At 39.7% G+C, this 21,925-nt stretch overlaps 1 protein-coding gene across 4 annotated transcripts in view; it reads right to left on the reverse strand.

The window, feature by feature from the left end:
* Positions 1-10,828: 10,828 nt before the first annotated feature.
* Positions 10,829-21,925, reverse strand: part of LOC119746526 (ultraviolet-B receptor UVR8-like) — a 28,708-nt gene continuing 17,611 nt past the window's right edge. For 3 of the 4 annotated variants that reach the window (XM_038223506.1, XM_038223504.1, XM_038223507.1), the window contains exons 3-8: positions 21,098-21,140; positions 19,692-19,899; positions 18,736-18,789; positions 14,566-14,675; positions 13,094-13,218; positions 10,829-11,391 (exon numbers count right to left, since the gene is read on the reverse strand). In XM_038223506.1, coding sequence (XP_038079434.1) covers positions 11,198-11,391; positions 13,094-13,218; positions 14,566-14,675; positions 18,736-18,789; positions 19,692-19,899; positions 21,098-21,140 — 734 coding nt within the window. In that variant the 3' untranslated portion in view covers positions 10,829-11,197. The remainder of the gene's footprint in view (positions 11,392-13,093; positions 13,219-14,565; positions 14,676-18,735; positions 18,790-19,691; positions 19,900-21,097; positions 21,141-21,925) is intronic. The other variant, XM_038223508.1, reaches the window with a different exon arrangement.

The following is a 21,925-nucleotide window of genomic DNA, read 5'->3' on the forward strand; positions in this document are numbered from 1 at the left end:
TTCAATGGGCACATATGGAGCACTTGGTACAGGAGTGTAGAACTGACTGGCTTTTGACAAATTCAGTGGTTTTGCTGATAACCCATGGACATGTTGTCACATATTTTAGGTCATATTTGCAATGTTTTTTGGGGGGCCAACTTTTCTTGCTGCCACGGATGTAGTCGAGTCCATCACAAGTCCTTGCAGGTCCCTTCAAGTCCATCACAAGTCCGCAAGCGCTAATTCAACTCACAAGCTATTCAAATGAGTGTTGACAAAGGTATTCCTTTGTTATTGTTCATCCACTGTTACCTGTGACTGGACTTGTGATGGACTTGTGACTGGACTTGTGACTGGACTTGTGACTGGACTTGTGATTTACTTGTGACTGGACATGTGATGGACTTGTAATGGACTCCACTACAGCCCTGCTTGCAGGTTCGCATATTGTGCCGAGCGTCTACACGTACATGTACAAAAATACCCAAACTAATGTATATACATGTAGTCATGCAAAGTGACCAACAACACAATGTGCAATAACTTGGAAATTTGGATTGCCATTTTGTTTCTAAACAATAAGCGCTTCTGATGGAGTAAGGCACTCACTGAAGAACAATAGAAGGCTAGCTACATTTGTGTCTAGCTGAATTGAACAAAAAAAGACCAATAAGCAACAAATAAAAACATTATCTGATAACGAAAGTTTCTTCGGAATCATAAAAACCATTATGAAATGTTGCTTGCGTATCAATAAAATTATGATTATTAACATGCATGCATCAAATACCAGCGGTCCAATTCTATGCGTCACCGTTGCATAAAGTAGTTCCTGAGGCGGAAAGGGACTGTTTTTGCGGGGTGCGTGATAGGGCCAGGTGCCATTGTAGAATGGTGGGCACATGAGTTATCGAGTAAACAAACAGCAAGCTATAGGCTGGTGCAGTGCACATCAGTAGAGTCTATAGGTCATCAATAATAGAGTCATGTTGGAATACGAATGTGCGGGCTTGTCAACAATGGCGTGATTACAAAACACTTTTGTGGCAAAGGTCATAAAGGTGTGGCCTTTTATCAGGTGTTTAACAATCAGTGCAATACATTGTTGTTCGTTTTTTTGGCCCTAAGGACCTTTGCCTTGATTAATGCCAAAAAACACATGTACGTTAAGTTGAGGGGTTAAAATGCTGATAAATACTGTTTCATTATTAAGTGCAACTGTACGAAAGTTAAAAATTCAGCCAAGGTCTTTATAACTAGTTTGAGAGAAACAGTTTGTTCAATTATGACTCTCTTAAAAGAGATTCTGCAGTGAAATTTCTACTTTCTCCATGTTAATGAATGAGTGTGTCTTGCGGCGATTTCCAGAGAAAGAGATCTGGAAAATTCTGATATCTGCAAGACCATTATTAGGCTAAGTCCCTTCTGTAGTATATGATGATTTAAAACGTTTTTTTTTAGTTGAAATGTGTTCACGCTCAGGCAGTACGCATGCACTCCGGGCTCCTTCGACAAATAGGGTTACCAAAATGCTTTAAGAACGCGTGCAACATGCACGCGAAAATGGTTCTACCTCAAAAATGGCTTCTTATGTTGGCTGAATTATAGTCTACAGTCCACGTTATCTTATAATTAGGTTGCATAGCGCCCTCTGTTGTTCGGAATAGTTTATTTTGTAAAATACAGACTAAATGCTTTGACATAATGGAATACAGCACAGAGTTGACGGAAAACCCCCGTTAAAATGTAATGAGATTTACCATGGAATTGCCCACATCGATTCTTTATTTTCATTTTTATTCGTGATTCAAAAGACTTCCTAAATTGAATCATATTCCCCTTGGGCATATCTTTGCTCTCAAACTTTTATCAAAACAGGGAAAGGTGCTCGGAGGACTTGAAAAAAGGGGAGGGGTGGGAGGTGGAGGGGTGGGGAAGGGGATCAAATGGCTTAACTTCCCCTCTTGGAGTTGGCTCAAGAGTAGGGGCTCAAGATACTAGAGGGTGGGTTGTCACGTTTATTGAGATATTTACACGCACTTCCCTCTCGACAGATGCACTTTCCTCACACCATCTCGCATAAATTGGGTTAGAAACACAACGCATATTTGTGCTCGACGACGTCGATTTTTCATTTTGCTCGTTAGTGGGTTGTGTCGTCTGTCAGCGCAGGGCACTGCACTTGTCTCCGGAGTCAAACACATATGGGTCTCTCTCTGCAACTTGCAACGAGTCTGTGTTATTTATGGAAGGTGTAAGAACAGTTTCAAAATCTCCCATCACAAAGGGGATCTGCAGAAATTGTTTTTTAAACAAGACAGGAAAAACTTATCTTATGAATGAAACGTAGTACAACTTCAACTGTTAACTATACCCTTGTGTATCAAACAACATTTCATTGGTCGGAACTAGGTCACATGGTATAATACACATACCAAGAGTGGAAATTGTACCCTGGCTGTACAAGACTCAAATCACAACACAACACACAAAATGAAAAAAAAAATGAATATTGAAGAATATTTTCAGATACACAACATGTCCCAAAATACCCGCAACATTTGTTTGCAAAGCTCTAGTGTCGCAGCGGAAACACATACCACCATTATTTTTCTATCGTTTTAAAACCTGGAATCGTAATTTTATCCCTGGTATGAATTGGTTTGATTATCAAAAGGCTATTGAAATTATTCATGTTCAAATAAAGGCACGTCGAAAACAAACTCAACCGATTTCAAGGAAAATCAATCATGCACATTTTTTGTAATGGGGAAATGCTTCATCATGTTCATGATGTGACGATCTCGTTGACTTTTACTTTCTGTGTTTCCTTTTCTTTTCAATCCATGTATACTAAACCTTAAATAAATTTACATCATTGTTCTTGGTTTCAAGTTCAACGTGTTTTTAACATAATTCAACTGATTCTTTGTTATTTCAACAGCTTGTTGACTCGAGTTTGCATCTGATTCCTTGAAATCGGTTGAGTTTGTTTTAGACATGCCTTTATTTGAACGCAAGTAACTTTAAAACTCTTTTAAATATCAAACCAAAACTCGCCAGGGATAAAGTTAAGATTCCATGCTTTAAAATTGTATAAGAATAATGGCAGTACGTGTTTCCGCCCCGACGCTAGAGCCTCGCAAAAAAAAAAGGGTTTTTTTGTGACGCCCTGTACATGAATATACACACGACTGAGAGTCTGAGCTTTAATGACGATGACGTCCTTGGCACAGATATGATGGCCATTTTCTGTTGGCCTCGAGTCAAATTAAGGGTTTCCCCACTGTAAACAGCTGGCACGTGACTCCTGTGATGCAACATTTGGGTCAAGTTTAATCACGCTAAGCTGCATTCCACCAAAAAAATATGGCACAGGTTGAGAGTTTCGCTGGAAATTGGTTGTTGTCTGGGACTGATTGCCAACAAAGTAGCACTGCTCTTGGCCAAATTTCATGGCTCTGCTAACCACAGAATTCTGCGCTAACGATCAGTATTCTGTGCTTACCGCGCTAGCAGAAAACTTCTGTGCTAACCCTGTAAGCACAGAATCCCTAGTAACGGGATGTACGCATGCGCAGAAGCCAAAATTCCTTGATCAAGCACGAAATACCCTTATCGTAAGCACGGAATTTTCTGCTTCAGTAAGCAGGGATTTTTCGCTTACGGTAAGCAGAGCCAAGAAATTAGGCCTTTGTCACATGCGTAGTCAAATGACGAAGCAAAGAAAATTGTACAAAGGGTTTTTCTCAAAAGTAGGGGTCTGCACCTCAATACAGCCCCTCCCCCAAAAATCCATCCTGAAAGTATACATTTCCTTCATAATGTAAACAATTTACCCACCAAAAAAAGGCAAAATTCTCCCAAAAGTCTACAATTCGTTCCAAATTTTCAGGAATTTCAGAAATGTTTGCACAAGCAGCATAGTTTATAACGAAATAAACCAATGGATCTTTTTCTAAAAATTATTTCAAATGAACTTTATTCAAGCTCTGCAAAATCTAAATGTGTTTGGCATCTGTAGCCAACAAACAGTAATTTTGACACATTTATCTCTTAACCAGAATAAGCAACAATATTTCAGAAGACAAATCGTGACAGATTGCAGTTTCTTTTTAAAAAGGCAATTTCTTGTCTTGAACTAGGGGTGTGCATTTCCGGGTAGTACGGGAACCGAGTACCCGATTGAAAAAACAACAAAAACACGGGTACCTGTTGAAGAAACTCAACCCCAAAATTCAAATCTCGGAAGTTGCTATTCAGATTGTTCATAAAGGTCCGCACGATAATACTACCACATCGGTACGTCAAATACAGCACGTTACAAGTGTGTACAGTGAGCTTATAGCTTTACTGTAATACGGTGTAAACTGCAACTTTCGTGAGCGTCATAAACGTGAAATATGTTCTGTTTTCCCATGTAGCCTGGTTTTCATTTTGAAAATATCCCCGAAAATGACATTCAAAACCTTTCTTTTTCATTGTCTCAGAAGTATACTGAGTAATTTGTAAAGTTGGTTACAGGTACCCGATCCAATAATCTGGAACCGGTTCCTGACATCAACGGTCGGGTACTCGGGTACCCGGTTCTGATGCACAGCCCTATCTTGAACACGCCGTGACATATTTGTACAATAACTGTAACTTTCCCATCTTGTTTGCTGAAATGATATTAGTTCACACCAAAAAACACCCCCATACAAGACAGAAAAAAATTACATGTAGCCAGGGCACCCACGGTATTGTGTGTATTTCTGATGAACCGTAAAATTAAATGAAAGCACTTGAACCAATCTATCAAAGTGTATGTATATATGCAGTACATGTTTTGACATTAATGAGTCGTGAAGATGTGCCTTCCAGACAATTGCTCAATGATTTCCACTTCGGAGTACAAATTATGTAAACAATCACCCTCAACTTATGAGTCGTGAAATTAGGTCAATAAAGAATCAATGAATATTTTTCGCTCCATATGATCCTCGCTCTACCGCGCCGGCGAGTCCCGAGTTTTCTTTCAAGTCTACCTAAATTGATTACACGCGTGACCTACTTACATTGGTTTACAATATGACCCACTCGCTTTGTAATCGAGCCAAACAAAAAGGCCATCAACATTTATTTGAATACTGTTCTCATAAGACTATAAAAACTAATACAATTTACAGAGCAAATGCTGATGTAGTGCTTTCATAATTGTAAGCAAGGGCGTAAATTGCTTCTCAAAAGTGGGAGGGACACACCTTGATCAGAAGTAATGTGAGTGCGAAGCCCTTACGACATGGGGTTTGAAAAAGTTTGGATTCTAGATGCCCTGTGGTGCGATCTGTGGCAATTTCTTACCACTTTAACCAATTTTGTTTTAATAGCAAAAGATCATCACTTAAAGGTCGGGTCGATTTGGTTAAGCTATCTGTGAAAAACCCGAAATAACCAACAACAAAAATTACGAGGAAAAAAACCCCAAAACAGGTCAGAAATTTACGCGGTGGAATAATATTGCCGAGTTACTGTGCCCGTTACGACCAACGTCAACCCAAAGTGCGAATGTGCTTGTGGTTTGTCTATCACGCACAGTCTATGTGTAGGTCCACCAGTAGGTAACGTAATGAGTCATGACCGTACCATACGGTATGATTCTTTACTGACAGACAACGATTTTCACGCGACGCGGGTAAGTTCAGGCACAAAAAGTGGACACACTTGCCCAAGCCACTATATTTGGGGTTTTTTTTCCGGGTAGGTTCGGTTTCGAGTCGGTTCCCGTCGGTTTTTGTTCAAATTTTAGTAGGGTCGGGTCAGATCGGATAAAGGGAGTTCAGATCGGTTTGGATTCAGTTTATATCTATAATGTTTCAGGTCGTTTTGGCCTGGTCAACCCGACCTGATGCACAACATTAGTGCAGACCTCTTCAATTCTTGCCATTAAACATCTAGGTACGATCTGTGACCATTCCAAAGCTTTTAACCGATGCTTCAAACACAAGGCACTAAAGCACATTCACCAAGAAACACCCAAATCAGTCCATCAAAATCAAAAATAATTTGTTGCTTTTTGCACAAAAACATAACAGGCATAACAAGGCATAACAGATCTCCTCTTAAAAAACAAAACAAAACAAAACAAAACAAACATCAACAAATTGCTCAAAGCATCATCAATAAAACTGAAAATGAAACACTAGTACATGTAGATAGAGCAGTGGAACCTGCTAAATACTGAAATACTGCATGCACCGGTGTCCAACTTGTCAACAACGAACTAAACGCCTGGTAAAATAAATTGGAATGACAAGTCGATCACCCATGCAAAACAAGAAGTAAAAAAAAACATGACTAAATAAATAAACAGAAAATCCCTCAGGCCTTCAGTTTGTGAGCGAGGTTCGATCTTGACCCATACCTCATTCAACTTTGAATTAAATGATTTGACCCCGGGGTTGCAGGGTGAACTCTATCCTAATAATGAGAACAGGGGAGGGGTGGAGGTGAAATGACAACGTTTTTGTTGGCAAGCAAATCATTTGGGGTAACGATCCAAGGTCAAACACATTAGCAACAGAATTGAATGGCTGTCTGGGTTGCCAGGGTTCAGGCAGGCCTATTTGAAGAAAAAAAATCCTCTGGGAATTAAAAAAAAGAATGCAGAATTTCATTGAAGCAGAGATGTAGGGTGGGGTTGTAGGCTGTGTTACAAGAAGTATACGTACTTGAGTACATTTTTTTGCACTCGTGCTGATTACCGCTGGGCGAGTAACTGGATTACTTGAGTACTCACGAGTAGTTTATTCTACTCGTTGTTCTACTTGTGGTTTTTCATCTACTCGAGTACTCGTCCTGGCGCGTGTAGAAGCAGGTACTCGTGAGTAGCAATTTAGGGTTTAGGGTTCACGGCTTAATACGTCCCCTGCAAACAGGGAATCACTCCCTCCACTTCTCTCTCCCTAGGATTCTATTTGTCAATAAAGAGAAATTCAAGTAACTGACCCAAAACGTCGCACAGTAAGGATAACTCAGTGCTGAAGAATGTGGTGTGACTTGCACGCTATTAGCTTGTAGTTATTTCCCGTCATACTAACGTATATGTCATTTTTCTGCTTTTACTCGCCAGTACTCGACTACTCGCAAGTAAGTTCTTTGTGAGTACTCGAGTAGAAAATCCACTTCTCGCCCAGCCTTAGTACTCATGAGAATGTACTCATGCTCGCAAGAAAGAAAAATTACCAATACTTGTACATGTACTTGTACTCATGGCAAAGTACCCATAGTCATTCTCGAAGTTATAGAAATCTTCTCCGGTTGGAACTTTATATTTCTTTAAGACTTGCATGCAGGAAGAGAACCAATCATCTAAAGTTGGGACAATGCTATAATTGGGGAGTTGTGGTAACAAAGCAACCTCAATTTTCATCATAAGAATCCCTTTCGGAATCCCTGATGATGGGCAGAGCATACTGTCCGAAATGTTGAGTCTTCGCCCCCCCCCCCAACCCAGTTCCTTTCAGAACCTCATAAACTCATAAAAGAGATTTGTCACAAGGTGCTACGTTAAATCTTTATCTTATTGATATCTTCACCATGCAAACCTTCAAATCTTATTCTCAATTTTGATTTGTATTTTTTTTGTCCCACCAATTCTGGGCATGAACAAAATGGACACTGACTATAATTTCCTCACTGATCACCGACAGTTTTGTAGAATTTACATTTCTTTTGAACAAAGAAAACCCAAGCACAGCTGAGCAAAAGTGAGCATCACTACAATATTCTGGAGATCTCAGGTTCTCATCCCGTTCCTGTCAAAGTTGGCCAATTCCAATTTTCCTTGTGATACCATGATATTAGATTATTAAATTATATTGGTTGAGAACATGTCATGAGTTCATGTCGGCTACTGCAAAAAGTTCAGGAATGACGACCTGATGGACTCAGTACATGTACATGTACATCGCTTCACGTGGAGTACATCACCTCATTTCCCTCAGGAACATCACTTTTCATCATTCTCAAAGGCTTTTTTGACATTTTTGTCCCTGCTGAAAGTTGTACTACACAGCTTGAATAGACACTGGGTACTAAGTAGGTGATGTTATCTGGTGCGTCAGTGTGCCAACGCAACCTGCACAAGTGTCAACGTAGATGTGCATTTCATCAAAGACCAAAGCAATGGACTGTTCAATTAAAAACATATAGGGGTACCAACAGCAGAAAACAACATTATTATTATAAATTTCTGGTAATGAAACCAAGGATTCCTCAAAAGCGCCCTACATGTAGGCACTTTAGCTGAGCACAAGCCTGAAGAAACCGGTCGAGAGAAGACAGTTTTAGAGGTGGGAGGAAAACCCCAGAAGAATATTCTGGGGAAAACTCACCGAAATCAGGCACTGAAAACTCAAACAGCATATTGGCCAATGCAGGAATCGAACCCGGGTCATGCAGGAATCGAACCCGGGTCACAGCGGTGGAAGGCATGGAAAGTACCGCTAGACCAACCTGACTCCCAATACTCAATTAACATGCATAGAGGTGTCAAAAGAGAACAACAATCCCGTCTTTACCAAAACAACATTTCAATTATCATAATGTTACTTGCAAAGAATCAAACAAGTTATAAAAAAATCAACCAAGGTACATTGTATAACAAAACAATCGTCTGCTGTGATATACACGTTCCGTTGTCTGTGGGTTTTGCATGCCCTCAGGGGCAAAAGGGTGCCATTTGTGCTCCTCAGGAGTACAAAACAACATGGACTACATTGTACATCACAGCAGACAACAATTTCAAACTGTTAATTACATTTAATTTGATTATCTATGTTATGGTTCTCAACAGCCACAGAAGACAGTCTTGCACACAAATGTCGACAAACCCCTCAAGGAATTTTCAAATGAACAACTCTGGTTAGTCAATAATGTAACTGAACCAAACAGCTAAAAATATCACAGAGAATGACAAAATATAACACTGAAAAACTAAAGTTACTAATGATTTTGACAAAATGAAGCATTTTTTTTGGGGGGGAGACACATTCCATCAAAGCACAACTCAATGTCAAACAAGCAAAATTGAAAACAAAAAACTATCACATAAAAAAAAAGTGGCAAGTACAAACGACCAGACACATTCCAATTGCATCTAGACACTGCTTGAAACTCAGTGCGGGATAAAGATATATTTCAAATCAATAAATTTAGACACCGGAGGGGAAGGTCCTATTTCAAAACATGCAGCCCATTATCTGATGATAACTTCCGCTGGTGGTTCTAAATGTAAGTCATTTTTTTCCAGTGAAGTTTCATTTTTCATGTGGTATGTCAACTGCAGGGCTTCAAAATACAGGTAAGAGAAACTGGGGCAGTTCAGGGGTGAAACAATTGGCAGGCAGGGGAAGGGGAGGGGCTGCACTGAACACCACCTACTCCAAAATGTTTATACCTGATTCCTTTGGAGCAAAAACATTCCTCAACGGGAGACAATTTAAACGAAATTTCCAGAAATTTCAAAAAGTATTCAATACATTCCTGATAAATAAAAAAAGAGGGTCCTTAAAATTTCTTGATTTTCAAAATGCTTTGGTGTACCCAACAGAAAATCTTAAAATGTACACACATACATGAGATGTAACACAGTGCCTAGAGACACACGTCTAAGGGCAACATGCTGAATATAGTCTTCAATGCACATTAAAATAACAAATGCAACACTACATTTATGATTCAAATATCGACCAATCCTGGCACATTGTCACTTCTATCGCAGAGGCCCCCTTTAATGGCGAAAGCATTGTGCTAGCTACTGTACAAATAATACTGGTATGTCACTGGACAATAGCATGGCATTTGGCTTCTCCACCGAAGGAGGTCTTGTGGGTGGACAGTGATCACGTTGCTGAATTCGTATATTAAAGGCATCAAATTTAACATATGTACATGTACAGGGTTCCTTATGGGACAGAAAACACAATAGAACAATAGACCCCATAAGGAAATCTATCTGCCCCATAAGGGAACGCTATGGAGTTTGAGATTTCAATAGGAACAAAGGAAAACAAAAGACGGAAAACAAGAGTAGGAAAACAGTCTTCCCCACAAGTATATAGACTGCAAGTTCATATTTGTGTAAACACAAATTTGAGATAACTTTTTCCAACTATGAACTCTACACACAGTAAGGTGTTTGCAAAATCAACTGTGAAAAATCAAGAACAAAAATTCTGTCGAAACCTCCACAATCTGGCAAGAATTAAGACTCTTTGCTCAAAGAGCTCCACTGAGGACAGTTTTTGTAATCAGAGAGGAACAACTTATCCTCAGTGAGGGCGCTTTATACAAAGGGTCTATCCTCATCAGCGTCACTTCTCCTGACTAAAACAATGAAAACATGACGACCAAATCCGTCAAACAATTAATGGGAGACTTTTGAGACGCTTGGTGACAGCAAACATATCGGTCCTTTTCAATCATGTGAAAGATGGTGATCTGATACATGGTACCCTGTGTATAATAGGGAACAACACAATGTATACTTCTCCACGGGCAATTTCTATAGGTGAGTACATCTCCACAAGGTTATCGCGAAATATATGGAGTTTACTAAAAAACTAGGAATTTCCAAGGTGCGCTGATCCGTCGCAAATTGAAGTAGTTTATGTAAGGGATATTAAATCCAAATTTCAGCCCAGGGAATTAATTCTGGTTAAAATAGGAGCATTTTGAAACTAAATTTTCAAACTCAAAATTTTAGTTCATGAGAACAAAGAAATGACTGCACATAACAAGGATACAAATTCCAGTATGTGTGTGTGCCCATGTTCAAAATGACGGGAACAAAAATGAAAAGGACCGGTGTGCTTGCTGCCACCGAGCATCTCGAAAGTTTCCCATTGTCATTTTATGAACGGAGAGCCATTCCCAACAAAGCACACCAATTGGCATTGGATAATATAAGACCGTGTCTGTATCACATGGTTACGGCTGTATATTAACACGCGCACCTATAGAAGTCACTAGCTTGCGGCTGCAGCCACTTTCCATTGTCTCCTGTGCTATTGCAAGCCGTAGCTATATTATTCTGACACGGCTTAACACTGTGCCATATTGAGCCATGCTGAACAGTGCCTTCTTGAGCCTGCCACGTAAACAAGGCTTGCAATGACTACGGCTACGAATCCGCTTCCCATAGACATGTGTGTCACTCTCAGCCGTAGCCAATTCATTCAGATGCCGGCCAACGCAAACAGAAAAGAATGAACTCAGACTCACCTGTCAGCGCCGCGGAGTGGGCACTCCCTCCGGCCGCCGCGACCACATTGGACTTGCGCGTCATTATGCGCAACGGTCGCAAGACGTCCTCCCTGCGCTGTCCGCACGCCCGGCCCAAACCCCAGGCATACAGCTCTCCAGCGGCTAGGGAATAAAACAAATAATAAAAACCAAATCTGCACGGACAGGGAAATTGAAAAAAGGTTTCGTTTGTCAAAAAAATAACTGTAAATTCGGACAATTCTTGAGGTATCTTGGGGAGCAGATAGATGTTTTTGTATCAAGGAACTCGACATAAAATTGCCCCGGGCTCATTTTTTCCCGTTCTTTTCTTGGCCAGATGAAAGAAACTACGAGGCCGTTCAACTTCGTACCTTGCAATCATGTTGGGATAATACTATGGCTTGCTATGACTGACATGAAGATAAAATTAATTTATATGTGCATTACGCAGTACATTTTTAGAAATAAACAGAATAATAGCAGATTGGGTAAAGTTATGAAAGAAAACATCACACTAGCCAAATTTACAAAGGGACATTCGTGAAAAAAAAAATAGGTCGGGTAAAAAAAACCAAGAAGTTTCTTGTCTGGCCTTTTTGAAAAAATGATGGAGGTAGGCCCTTTTTTTAAAATTTATTTATTTCCTTCCAGATGGCGGATAGATTCTGCGATTTTCATGACTTTATTACTGATACAAAATGTGTCCAAAGGAGCCAAAACCCTTTCTACATAGCTACAATTTTGTTGGAAACATAAACAGACAAGTTTATTGACAATACACGTGCAAAATATATTGTAAATGTATGAATTTAAAAAAAAAATCAATAAAGGGAGGCGGCCGGAAAAAAGGAAGCAGGTGAGGCACCAAACTGGTTTATGTTTTTCTCAGCCTTGTAAAATCAAAAAAATAGAACCTACATATATCAGGGGTGTGAGTGACCACTGATAAAAATAGCTGAAAACAGCTGAAAAAGGTGTAAAAAAGCTGAAATTTGGAAATCTCCTATACTTTTGTACACAGCAAGTGAGGGAAAAAGCTGAAAAAGGGTGAAATCCAACACACCAAAAAGCTGAAATCAGCTTTAAAGCTGAGATTTCCCACCCCTGATATATAGTATCATAAAAATAAGCAACATATTTAGGCAAACCTGCCATTTATAAACTAAAAAAAAAAAAATTAACAAAAATTGTGACAAAAACGTCTCCATACATTGTATGTGCACCGTTCAACCAACAACCAACAGCCAACAACCTGTATCTAACACACACAAATGTCTTCCATTGAAAAGAATCATACTTTAATAAAAAACCCAATAATTTGAACTAACTTATCATGACAAAAACCGTGACACACATTTACAATACAGTCAGAAGGCAGACACGTTATCAACCAAACAAACAACTAATGACACAGCCACATAAACATTTGAAAAATAAACTTTGTTGATTTTTTGCCTAACTTTATAACTAAGATGCTCACAAGACATAGTGGATCAAAATCTGCCTAACTGTAGCAGAGTGACTTGCTTTATGGATGCCACAAAATGCCTAACTGTTTCATTTCATTGGCACTCTCAAACGTGGAAGTTGTTAGTAGACGTCTTCACTAACTTCAGACTATGCATTTCTACATACTTTTTTACATCCTTATTTTACAGAAAGAAAGTTTCAGCAAATAAAAATTCCTTTCAAAGTTTTAAAATGACTATGAAATCCACTAAAAACAAATGTTTGTTTCTTTTTTTACCCTTCAAATTTCAACTTTCTTTAGACTACAGTGTGGTAGATTCAGAACCTTCCAATAAAAATTTATAAAAGAAATTAAGAACGAAGTAATTTTTACCTGTGACTGCTAAACTATGGTTGGCACCGCACGCAATGGACACAACCCCCTCCGGCGATTCAAGAGCCTTTGGAGAAACCAGCTCAGCTCGGTTTCCGGATCCCAGCTGACCAAAGCTGCTACATCTGCAGAGGGAACAAACTTTGTATTTATAAATCCATAGAAAACTCCACTAAAAAACTACCAAGTTTACATTCCATTTTATTTGTAAATAAATAACCTTAAAAGCTAGCACCTTTTACAAAATGTATCATATAGTTAACAATTTGGGACTTTCAACCAACAGAGGGGGCTATTCCACGTAGCCATGGAGGAAATTGGAACTTACAAAAGGATCAATGGAAATATGAAAATTCAGTTGATGTAAGAAGTGTACAAATCTTAAACATATTTTGAAGGATTTGAAGGGTAGTTTGATAACTAGTGCGGTGGACTCGGACTCAAGTCCCATTTTTCATTACTCAGACTCAGACTCGACGGACGATGACAAATGACTCAGACTTGGACTCGGACTCGATCTCGGTGACTCGAAACTCAAACCAAAATTACCACAAATTACTTATTTTTTCAACAATATATTTACAAATTACTTTAAAGACGATCCTTTCCTGAGCATGCGATACAGTCAGTGTGGCGCAGAAGAAACGCATCTAAGTACTGTACACAGAGCGCCTGCAACTGGCTTGTTTCCAATATATTGATTTGGGAAATCAATGTATCGATACATGTACCCCAGTGTTCATACTTGATGCTGCGTAAATGCAAGCTTGATAGTGTTCCGTACAAGATTATCCTTTCTAGACGTTGGTGCCTTGCCAGGCAGTACCTTCCAATCATGTGTAGTGCTGTATGAAGCAACTCAGTCGCAGCTGTACCTTCATTTTCATCTCCGATTCACGTATGTCAAATACGAAGACTGCGTGTGTTGACATGTTATGCTCCGCAATCAGCTGGTGTTTAAATCTGACGTACACATGTGCAGTGTTCATTAAAGGCAGTGGAGACACACTCGAGGACAAGAAACCGGTTGGTATTAAAGTGGGTGCGATCGCCACGTTTCTTTTTAAACTAAATTACTCCCTCCTGTCCTGATTGATTGCCCATGTGCGTGCAATTTTGATCGTGCGCACGTTGCTTCAAATTGCCGCGTGTGACATGAAAGTTGCGTCAACAAAAGTTGCCTCGGCATTGCCAGAAAAAAATTGCCGGCAACCTGATTGCCCATAAATTGCCACGTGTGACAAGGGCTTAAAACTCATGATTCGTGGATCAGACTCAAACTCGACCTTTATGGGACTCGTGCCTCGGACTTGACCTGAATGACTCGGGACTAGGACTCGGTCTCAGAGAGGTGACTCGGACTCAGAGAGGTGACTCAGACTAAGACTCAGACTCGATGTTTGGTGACTCGAATACAAATCTGCTGTGCTTTTAGCCCCCCTTTTTCCTGCACGTTCTTTACTACTACTCACCCACATGTAGCAACTATTCCAGTATCGTACAGGAACAGGCTGTGTTTCTCCCCACACGCCACCTGCGTCACTTTCAGGTGCGCAATGGGACGCAATATATGTGGCAATACCTGCACATTGAAAAATACACAAGAACAGAGAAACAAAAACCCCCAAAAAAAATTAAAACAAAAACTTTTATTTTGACAAGTAAATGCTGAGATGATGTCAATCTGGCAACGCATCAAAAGAATAAAACTGAACAATTGCAGGCAATATTATAAAAAAATATATTAGGAGAAAAAAGCAAGGGGGGGGGGAACTTGTGAACTGCTAAAAAAAGTTGTTGTTAATACATGCAAAGATGTACATCAGCCGTTCGTCAAAAAAAAAAAAACACAAACCAGATACAAAATACAAACTGGTCAAAATTCTCAGCCTCCAAATTTGATCAACGCTGTCTAAGTAAAAATATACATAAACCAAATGAAATAAAATAAATAAAATAAAAACCCAATTATTTGCTAAGGCCCCCCAAAAAAGTCTCCGGTTTCTGGTATGGAGTTTGTCCAAAACGTGGTGCGGCGAAGCGGCTTTTTTTTTTTTTACCTGATTTTTTTGCTTCAAATGTCGGCTGATGACTGCAAATGGTGCCCGACTAAACTTAGTGCAAATATATGGGAGTCCAGACAGGCCACATAAAGCTTATTCTCGACCATAACCCCAATCTAAAAACACGTTAAAATTGTGCAGCAGCAGGATTCCAGTCAAACCAGTGAGTTTGGCGGTTTTGAGACATCATCTTTCATTGAAAAAAAAACTTTTTCATTTTGCCGATCGCATGGCTACGGCGACGCGCGCGCATACCAGAAACCGGAGACTTTTTTTGGGGGCCTAATGACTACTATGTCAATCAATTACTTCAATAGATTAAGGACAACATTGTCTGACATCACAACCGGATAAAAATAAGTTGATTACTGGGAAAATGACTTAAACAATTGAAAAACACTGTTAAATTGGGGAGGAAATAAGCTCAGAACACCTGTTAGCAAAATACTTGAATTATTTCTGTTTATCTATTAAAACTGTTGTTAAACTGTCGTTAGAAAGAAAGATGCGTTCCCTGTGCTCTTTTCGATTTTAATCTCCAAAAACAGATTCCTTTTTGCTATTTTTCCAGCACAAGAGTATACTCACTTTTAATGATACATTGAACCCCCCAAAAACCTAACTTATGGTCAGTTATTGAGTTATTACTTTACTGGCAGCCAGACAATAATTCCATTCTTGCGGGGTAGGCTGAGTCCGCCCCACAATCAGTATCGATAATGTACGGACCAGAAGCCAGTCTGCTCGCAAGGTGGATCTGTTTGTCCCTTAAAAAAAACCTGTTTTTTTTCAGAGGACTGCGGACATGGAAAAAAGAGGTTTTCTTGTTGGAATAAAAACAAACAAGTTGAAAATTATTAATAGAACAAAATTGACTTTGTTGAAATGCCTGGGGAACTTACTTTAATCCATTTCAAATGATATTAATAAACAGAAACAGAAACAAATTCCTAGAGTTAGCAAGCATTAGGCTCCGAACAAAAAGGGAAGAAAGTTTACTGCTATTTGATTAGCTCAACTTGGTCAAGCCGGGTTAGTCCAGAGCCATTCAAGGGAGAAAAAAAATGACCAGAAATAGGTTCACCATATGACCCTGCTAAATGCAACAGAAACAACAGTGGTAAACATGTTGTTGTTGTTGCATACTGTTGCATTTAGCAGTCAACTCAAGTTGCTTCAGTTGCCCATGCGTCACTGCATCTTGTTAGATTAACAGAATCCAATGTTGCAGTTTATTGCATTTAGCAGAGTAACTGCTCACAGCGCCATGGCTGGTGCAACAGAATCCACAGTTGCATTTTGTTGCGTTTAATGCTCACAGTGCCATGGCTGTCGTAACAGAATCCAATTTTGCATTTTGTTGCATTTAAAAGAGTAACTGCATAGTGCCATGGATGGTGCAACAGAATCCACTGTTGCATTTTAAGCAGAGTAACCGCTCATAGTGCCAAGGCTGGTGTAACAGAATCCACGTTTGCATGTTGTGCAACAGAATCTACTTTTGTATTTGTTGCATTTAGCAGAGTAACTGCTCATAGTGCCACGGCTGGTGTAACAGAATCCACTTTTGCATTTTGTTGCATTTGACAGAGTAACTAGTGCCATGGCTGGTGCAACAGAATCGACTGTTGCATTTTGTTGCATTTAGCAGAGTAACTGCTCATAGTGCCACGGCTGGTGTAACAGAATCCACTTTTGCATGTTGCTGCATTTGACAGAGTAACTAGTGTTATGGCTGGTGCAACAGAATCGACTGTTGCATTTTGTTGCATTTAGCAGAGTAACCGCTCATAGTGCTACGGCTGGTGTAACAGAATCCACTTTTGAATTTTGTTGCATTTAGCAGAGTAACTGCTCATAGTGCCATATGGCTGGTGCAACAATACTGGCAAACTTGGTTAAAAGCCTGAAAGCCATCAACAATTATTGTTCAGCCACTGTTTTTGATGAGATATTCATCTTAAAAGCAGTGCAGCATATTGCAGATTTTGTTTTAAAAAAATGGAATAGGGTGCTATCAGTAACGACTTCAGTCACACCTGCTAACAACTGCAATGGAATGAAAAAACAAGCACAGATCATGTCAATGGACTAGGCAAAGCCTAATGGCAAGTACACACATGCTACTGCTAACGTGAATGACTTTCGAAAGCTGACCACAGTACTAGCCACAGAAACTTAAAAAAAAAAATAACCATGCATGTACAATGGCAAACAACTTCAATAAAAGTGAACAACTAATGGTTAATGAAACATTTGTCAACATTTACATGAAACCGAGCCTGAAGAGAGCCTCAAAATCTCTCAAAAATCAATTTGTAGGCGGGCAAGAATCTTGTTCAAGGCATGTTATTTGTTACCTACCTGTATGACATAGGGGTCGACTTAATTCAAATATTGACAAACAAATGAACAGGGCACTTGTTCTGCATGACATAGTTTGCTGTAGAAGTGGGTTAGTCAAACTAAAAGGACTGCAACATCGTCTCAGTGCATAGCAACCAATAAGATTTCAGAAGCACTAAGGACTTAAATTAGCCTGTCTTTGAATACATACTATGAAACAAGGTCAGCGTCCAGTTTAAATTAAACCATAACCCATTTTTTTTGCATTCACACTACAGACGTTCTTAATATCTGTCAAAAGCAAACACAAGAAAAATCAAAGTGTTAAAGTTTAAGCCAATTGCTGCAGTCTGTCATGGCCAATGCAACAACTTGCTAGTTTAAAGGCACACACACATGTACCGGAAGGATCCATTTACCCATTAAAGATCGTACTGCGAAATTATTCTGTTCTGGCTCCCTGACATTGAGAAGAAATCAAGAAAGGTACCGGAAAGCAATTTCCAACGATTTCCAATCAGTAAATTGACTGATTTGGGGAATAAAGAGTGCCATTGACGAATGTGTGTTTCGTGATCAAAAGGTTGTGCACAGTTTTGCACTATTTTCGCGAAGAGTATAATATCCACTGAGCTGAAAATTCAACAGGTTAGGTTTTGAACCTACTTCTTTGGATTTTGAGTGGTGTTATTTCTTTGAAACAAACAAAATGCATGGAAAGCAAAATGATCCTATTATGCCTTTAACAGTTTAAGCTCAAACAAATTTGTTGTTCTTGGAAAGTTTGCGAGCTGACTATGATAGAAACCCACATTTCATGATTTTGTTTTTTCATCGCAGACCATCAAGTAACGAGGTTTTCTGCACCACTGCATTACTAGGCAAAATGGCTCCTTGAAAAAATCTTAAACAAAAAAGATAGAAAGTCCACTGCCACAAAAGTTAAAGGAACCACGACATGGACATTTTCAATGGTACAAGAACTGCTTTCTGATATCAAGAAGTTAGAGGAAAAAAATTGTTTTAATAATTAAACTTGAGGGGACTGGGGAGTTCAGGCAAGCTGGAAAGATTCAACAGCTTTGATTATCAACGTCAGTAATTAGTTTCTCAATAATTAACGAAAATCATATTATGAAGATTACATCATTAGAGTGTTAAGCAATGAGTGCAAGCTGCCATCTACGTGCTGCAAAATCTCAGCGCAATCTACATGCTGCAGGCAAATTGTACCTCGTCACAGATGTTTTTTCTAGCCAAGCGTTGCAGCAGGAATTGACGGTTTGTCTGCAAATATGAGGAGAGATGGCACTGAGCATCATCGTTATTGGGGGAAAACATTTAAAACTTAAAAGAAAAAATGGTGGCACAGTGGTACAGATCAGCATATGTGCATATAGTAGCAAGCCTTTGTCTGATTACTTGTGTTTTGTTTCCAGAAATACACCAGAAAGGTTGGGAGAAGTTCAGACAAATGTCAATGCCACTAAACTGCAATTTATAATGCAAACCTATGCACGTTTTATTTCACTTATGAACGTGTAGTTTATGAATGAAAAAGAGATGAAATGAGCGAAGGTGAGTTGAAACCAATGTACCACACTAACTAACCACATTTATTCCATTTTACTCTACTTGCAGAGAAAATGGTAATAATGAATAATTCTATGGAGGCCATAGGAATTTGGGTTTCAATGAAAGCTTAAAATGAATGTGACCTAATTTCACTCGCTTGTTAACGCAGTCACAAATTTACATCATTGAAAAAAAAATGAAACGAGTTAGTTGTTAAGCATCTGTCTTTAGATTTTGAGCACTTTTGTTGCTTCAAACGAAAAAAAAATTCACAACTTACTGACAAATGCTCACTTTTACCTTGAATGACCTTCAGCTTCCAAGCAAATATTGTTGTTAGGCAAAGTTACTTGCTAAGCTACATGCTAAGCTAACTTTGATTAAGAACCAGCTTCAGGCAACAAACTTGTACAATGTACATATCCCAGAACAGAAACTTGCATAGTACAGAAACCATTGGCTCAGCAAGTATAGGGTACCAGCCAAAGAGTAATGCAAGTACATTACTTGTAACCGGTTCCCAGGTGGTCTATGCTGAGCACATAACTTTTGCTTAAGCAATATTTTTGGCTCAGCAGCTCTGTAAAATTTGAGCCCTAGTTGGTCGGACAGACCTGGTTGTCTTTGTAGTTCTCAATCCGGAAGTCGTAAGCTAGCTGGGCGTAGAAGTTGTTACCCCAGCTGAGGCATAGGCCGTTCTCTAGCCAGAGGACGGAGTGTCTGCTCCCGCAAGCTAGTCCCTTGATGGGTGAGGCCTTACCCTCTGTGGGTAATCTCACCCGCTGGGGAGTCAGATGGGTGTCCTTGTCACCACAGCCAAGCCTGCAACAGAAGAGATTCACAATAAAGCAATGAGTAAATTATGTATCACGGTTCCCAGCCTCGTCCCCACGATCTTGCTGCGCCATGTCGTTTCCCATCATGCCTTGCGCGATCTTAACCCTGGGAATTGTGTAATGTAAATTGAGCCACTATTTGGCACCTTTAAATTAGGACTGCAGTTGATGTGTTTAACGCATGATGCAGTGCTTCAAATTTTGAACGTTTTTTTGTGTGTAGAATGAATCCCTTCAACATGAGATTTCGACGTCGCGTTATAGAGCAAGGATTAAAATGTACGTACCTCTGGCATCCCTTTACAACACAAGATACAGGTTTTTTTTGGCGAACTTCAAGAATCCGTATTGTACAGTCTTGACAAAAATTGTACGTGACGTGACGCGCAGGAGATAACGAGAGCGAATATACATGTATGGGGCGTGCAGTCTTTGAAATACGCGCGCAGTTGGCTCTGAATAGCCAATCAGCATCGTTTACGTATTCTACACGGCCTGGGTTAGTGAAGGAATGCACACGCAGCCCATGCATGGAGTCGAGGCTGCAGGGTTCCCATTGAAATCTTAAAATGAAATTCAACGTCTTCTCCACAACATTTCCAGGACAAAATCAGGGCTTTCGATGAACAATTCCTATGCTGTTTTTGACATCTTAGAAGTATTTCCGATACACTGGCCAGTTATCACACTGAAGCAAGGGACACCACTCCCTTTCAGCCTTCCAGTTTGACACAAGACCACTGAGCACCATAAACACGTATGAAGCATGCGTGTACAAGTACCCACAAAGAGGAAGTATACTAAACTGAAATGCAAACTGGAACACTGCCATACTTAAATAAAAACACATCATCACGTATTGGTTATTGTGGGCAGTGTGGCCTAGTGGTTACGATTCGTGACTCATGGAAGGAGGGTCAGGGGTTCGAATCCAGCTGCTGGTCATATGTTGTGTCCTTGGGCAAGCCACTTCACCCCCACTTGCCTCTCTCCACCCAGGAGGTCTAAATGGGTACCGGCAGTAGCTGGGGAGTAACCTGCGATGGACAAGCATCCCGTCCAGAAGCTAGATAAACGTCGGCCTAATGGGCCACATTGGCTCGTGACAAGACTAGTTTTTTACATCACGCATGGGTTATGGAGGAATAGAGGATACAAGGACTGTATGGGATGTTTGTACTTACTGTCCACTGTTACCATTCCCCCATGAGTAAACTTGATCTGAGTCTGAAAGGTAAAGTTAAAAAACATCAGAATAAATACATTAAGATGACATAGATGTACGTTTGATTTGTATAACAAGTATAAAAACAATTTGATAACACAAACGTGGGAAGATCTGCAGTTATGCAAGACACTGTATATCAATTTTATGTCATGTTTCATTAACCCTAACTCCCCAGCGTACATGTAATTTACTAGGAACCATACCCATTCAGGCAAATTCCAACATCCACATGGGAAATTGTGCACACACACTGTTGGACTTAGTTTCTGGAGGTATGCCAAACCCAATGTAAAAGACCATATATTTAGGGGTACTGTACCTATCCCAACAGATTTAAAGAGGTTGCGGAATGCTCGAAGACATTTTCATCATTTTTCGGGTATATGTAGCCTAAGGTGTGATGAAATAAAAACGACTATTGTTTCTGTCATAAAATGAGTACAAAGGTTACTTTTGAGAGCTATTTTTCAGGTCCTGTTTTGACCCGAACGTGCATTTTGTGTAAAAGTCGTCGTTGCGGGCAGCAAACAAAACACAGTAAATCGTGACGTAATAAACAGGACTCGTTTATGCTACTCTGCATTGGGAGTCCTGTTTATTACGTCACGATTTACTGTGTTTTGTTTGCTGCCCGCAATGACGACTTTTACACAAATTGCACGTTCGGGTCGAAACAGGCATGACAGGACTTGAAAAACAGCTCTCAAAAGTACCTTTTGTACTCATTTTATGACAGAAACAATAGTCGTTTTTATTTCATCACACCTTAGGCTACATATACCCG

The sequence above is a fragment of the Patiria miniata genome, unplaced genomic scaffold, assembly GCF_015706575.1.
Source record: "Patiria miniata isolate m_02_andy unplaced genomic scaffold, ASM1570657v1 HiC_scaffold_7, whole genome shotgun sequence".
NCBI classification, from domain to species: domain Eukaryota; kingdom Metazoa; phylum Echinodermata; class Asteroidea; order Valvatida; family Asterinidae; genus Patiria; species Patiria miniata.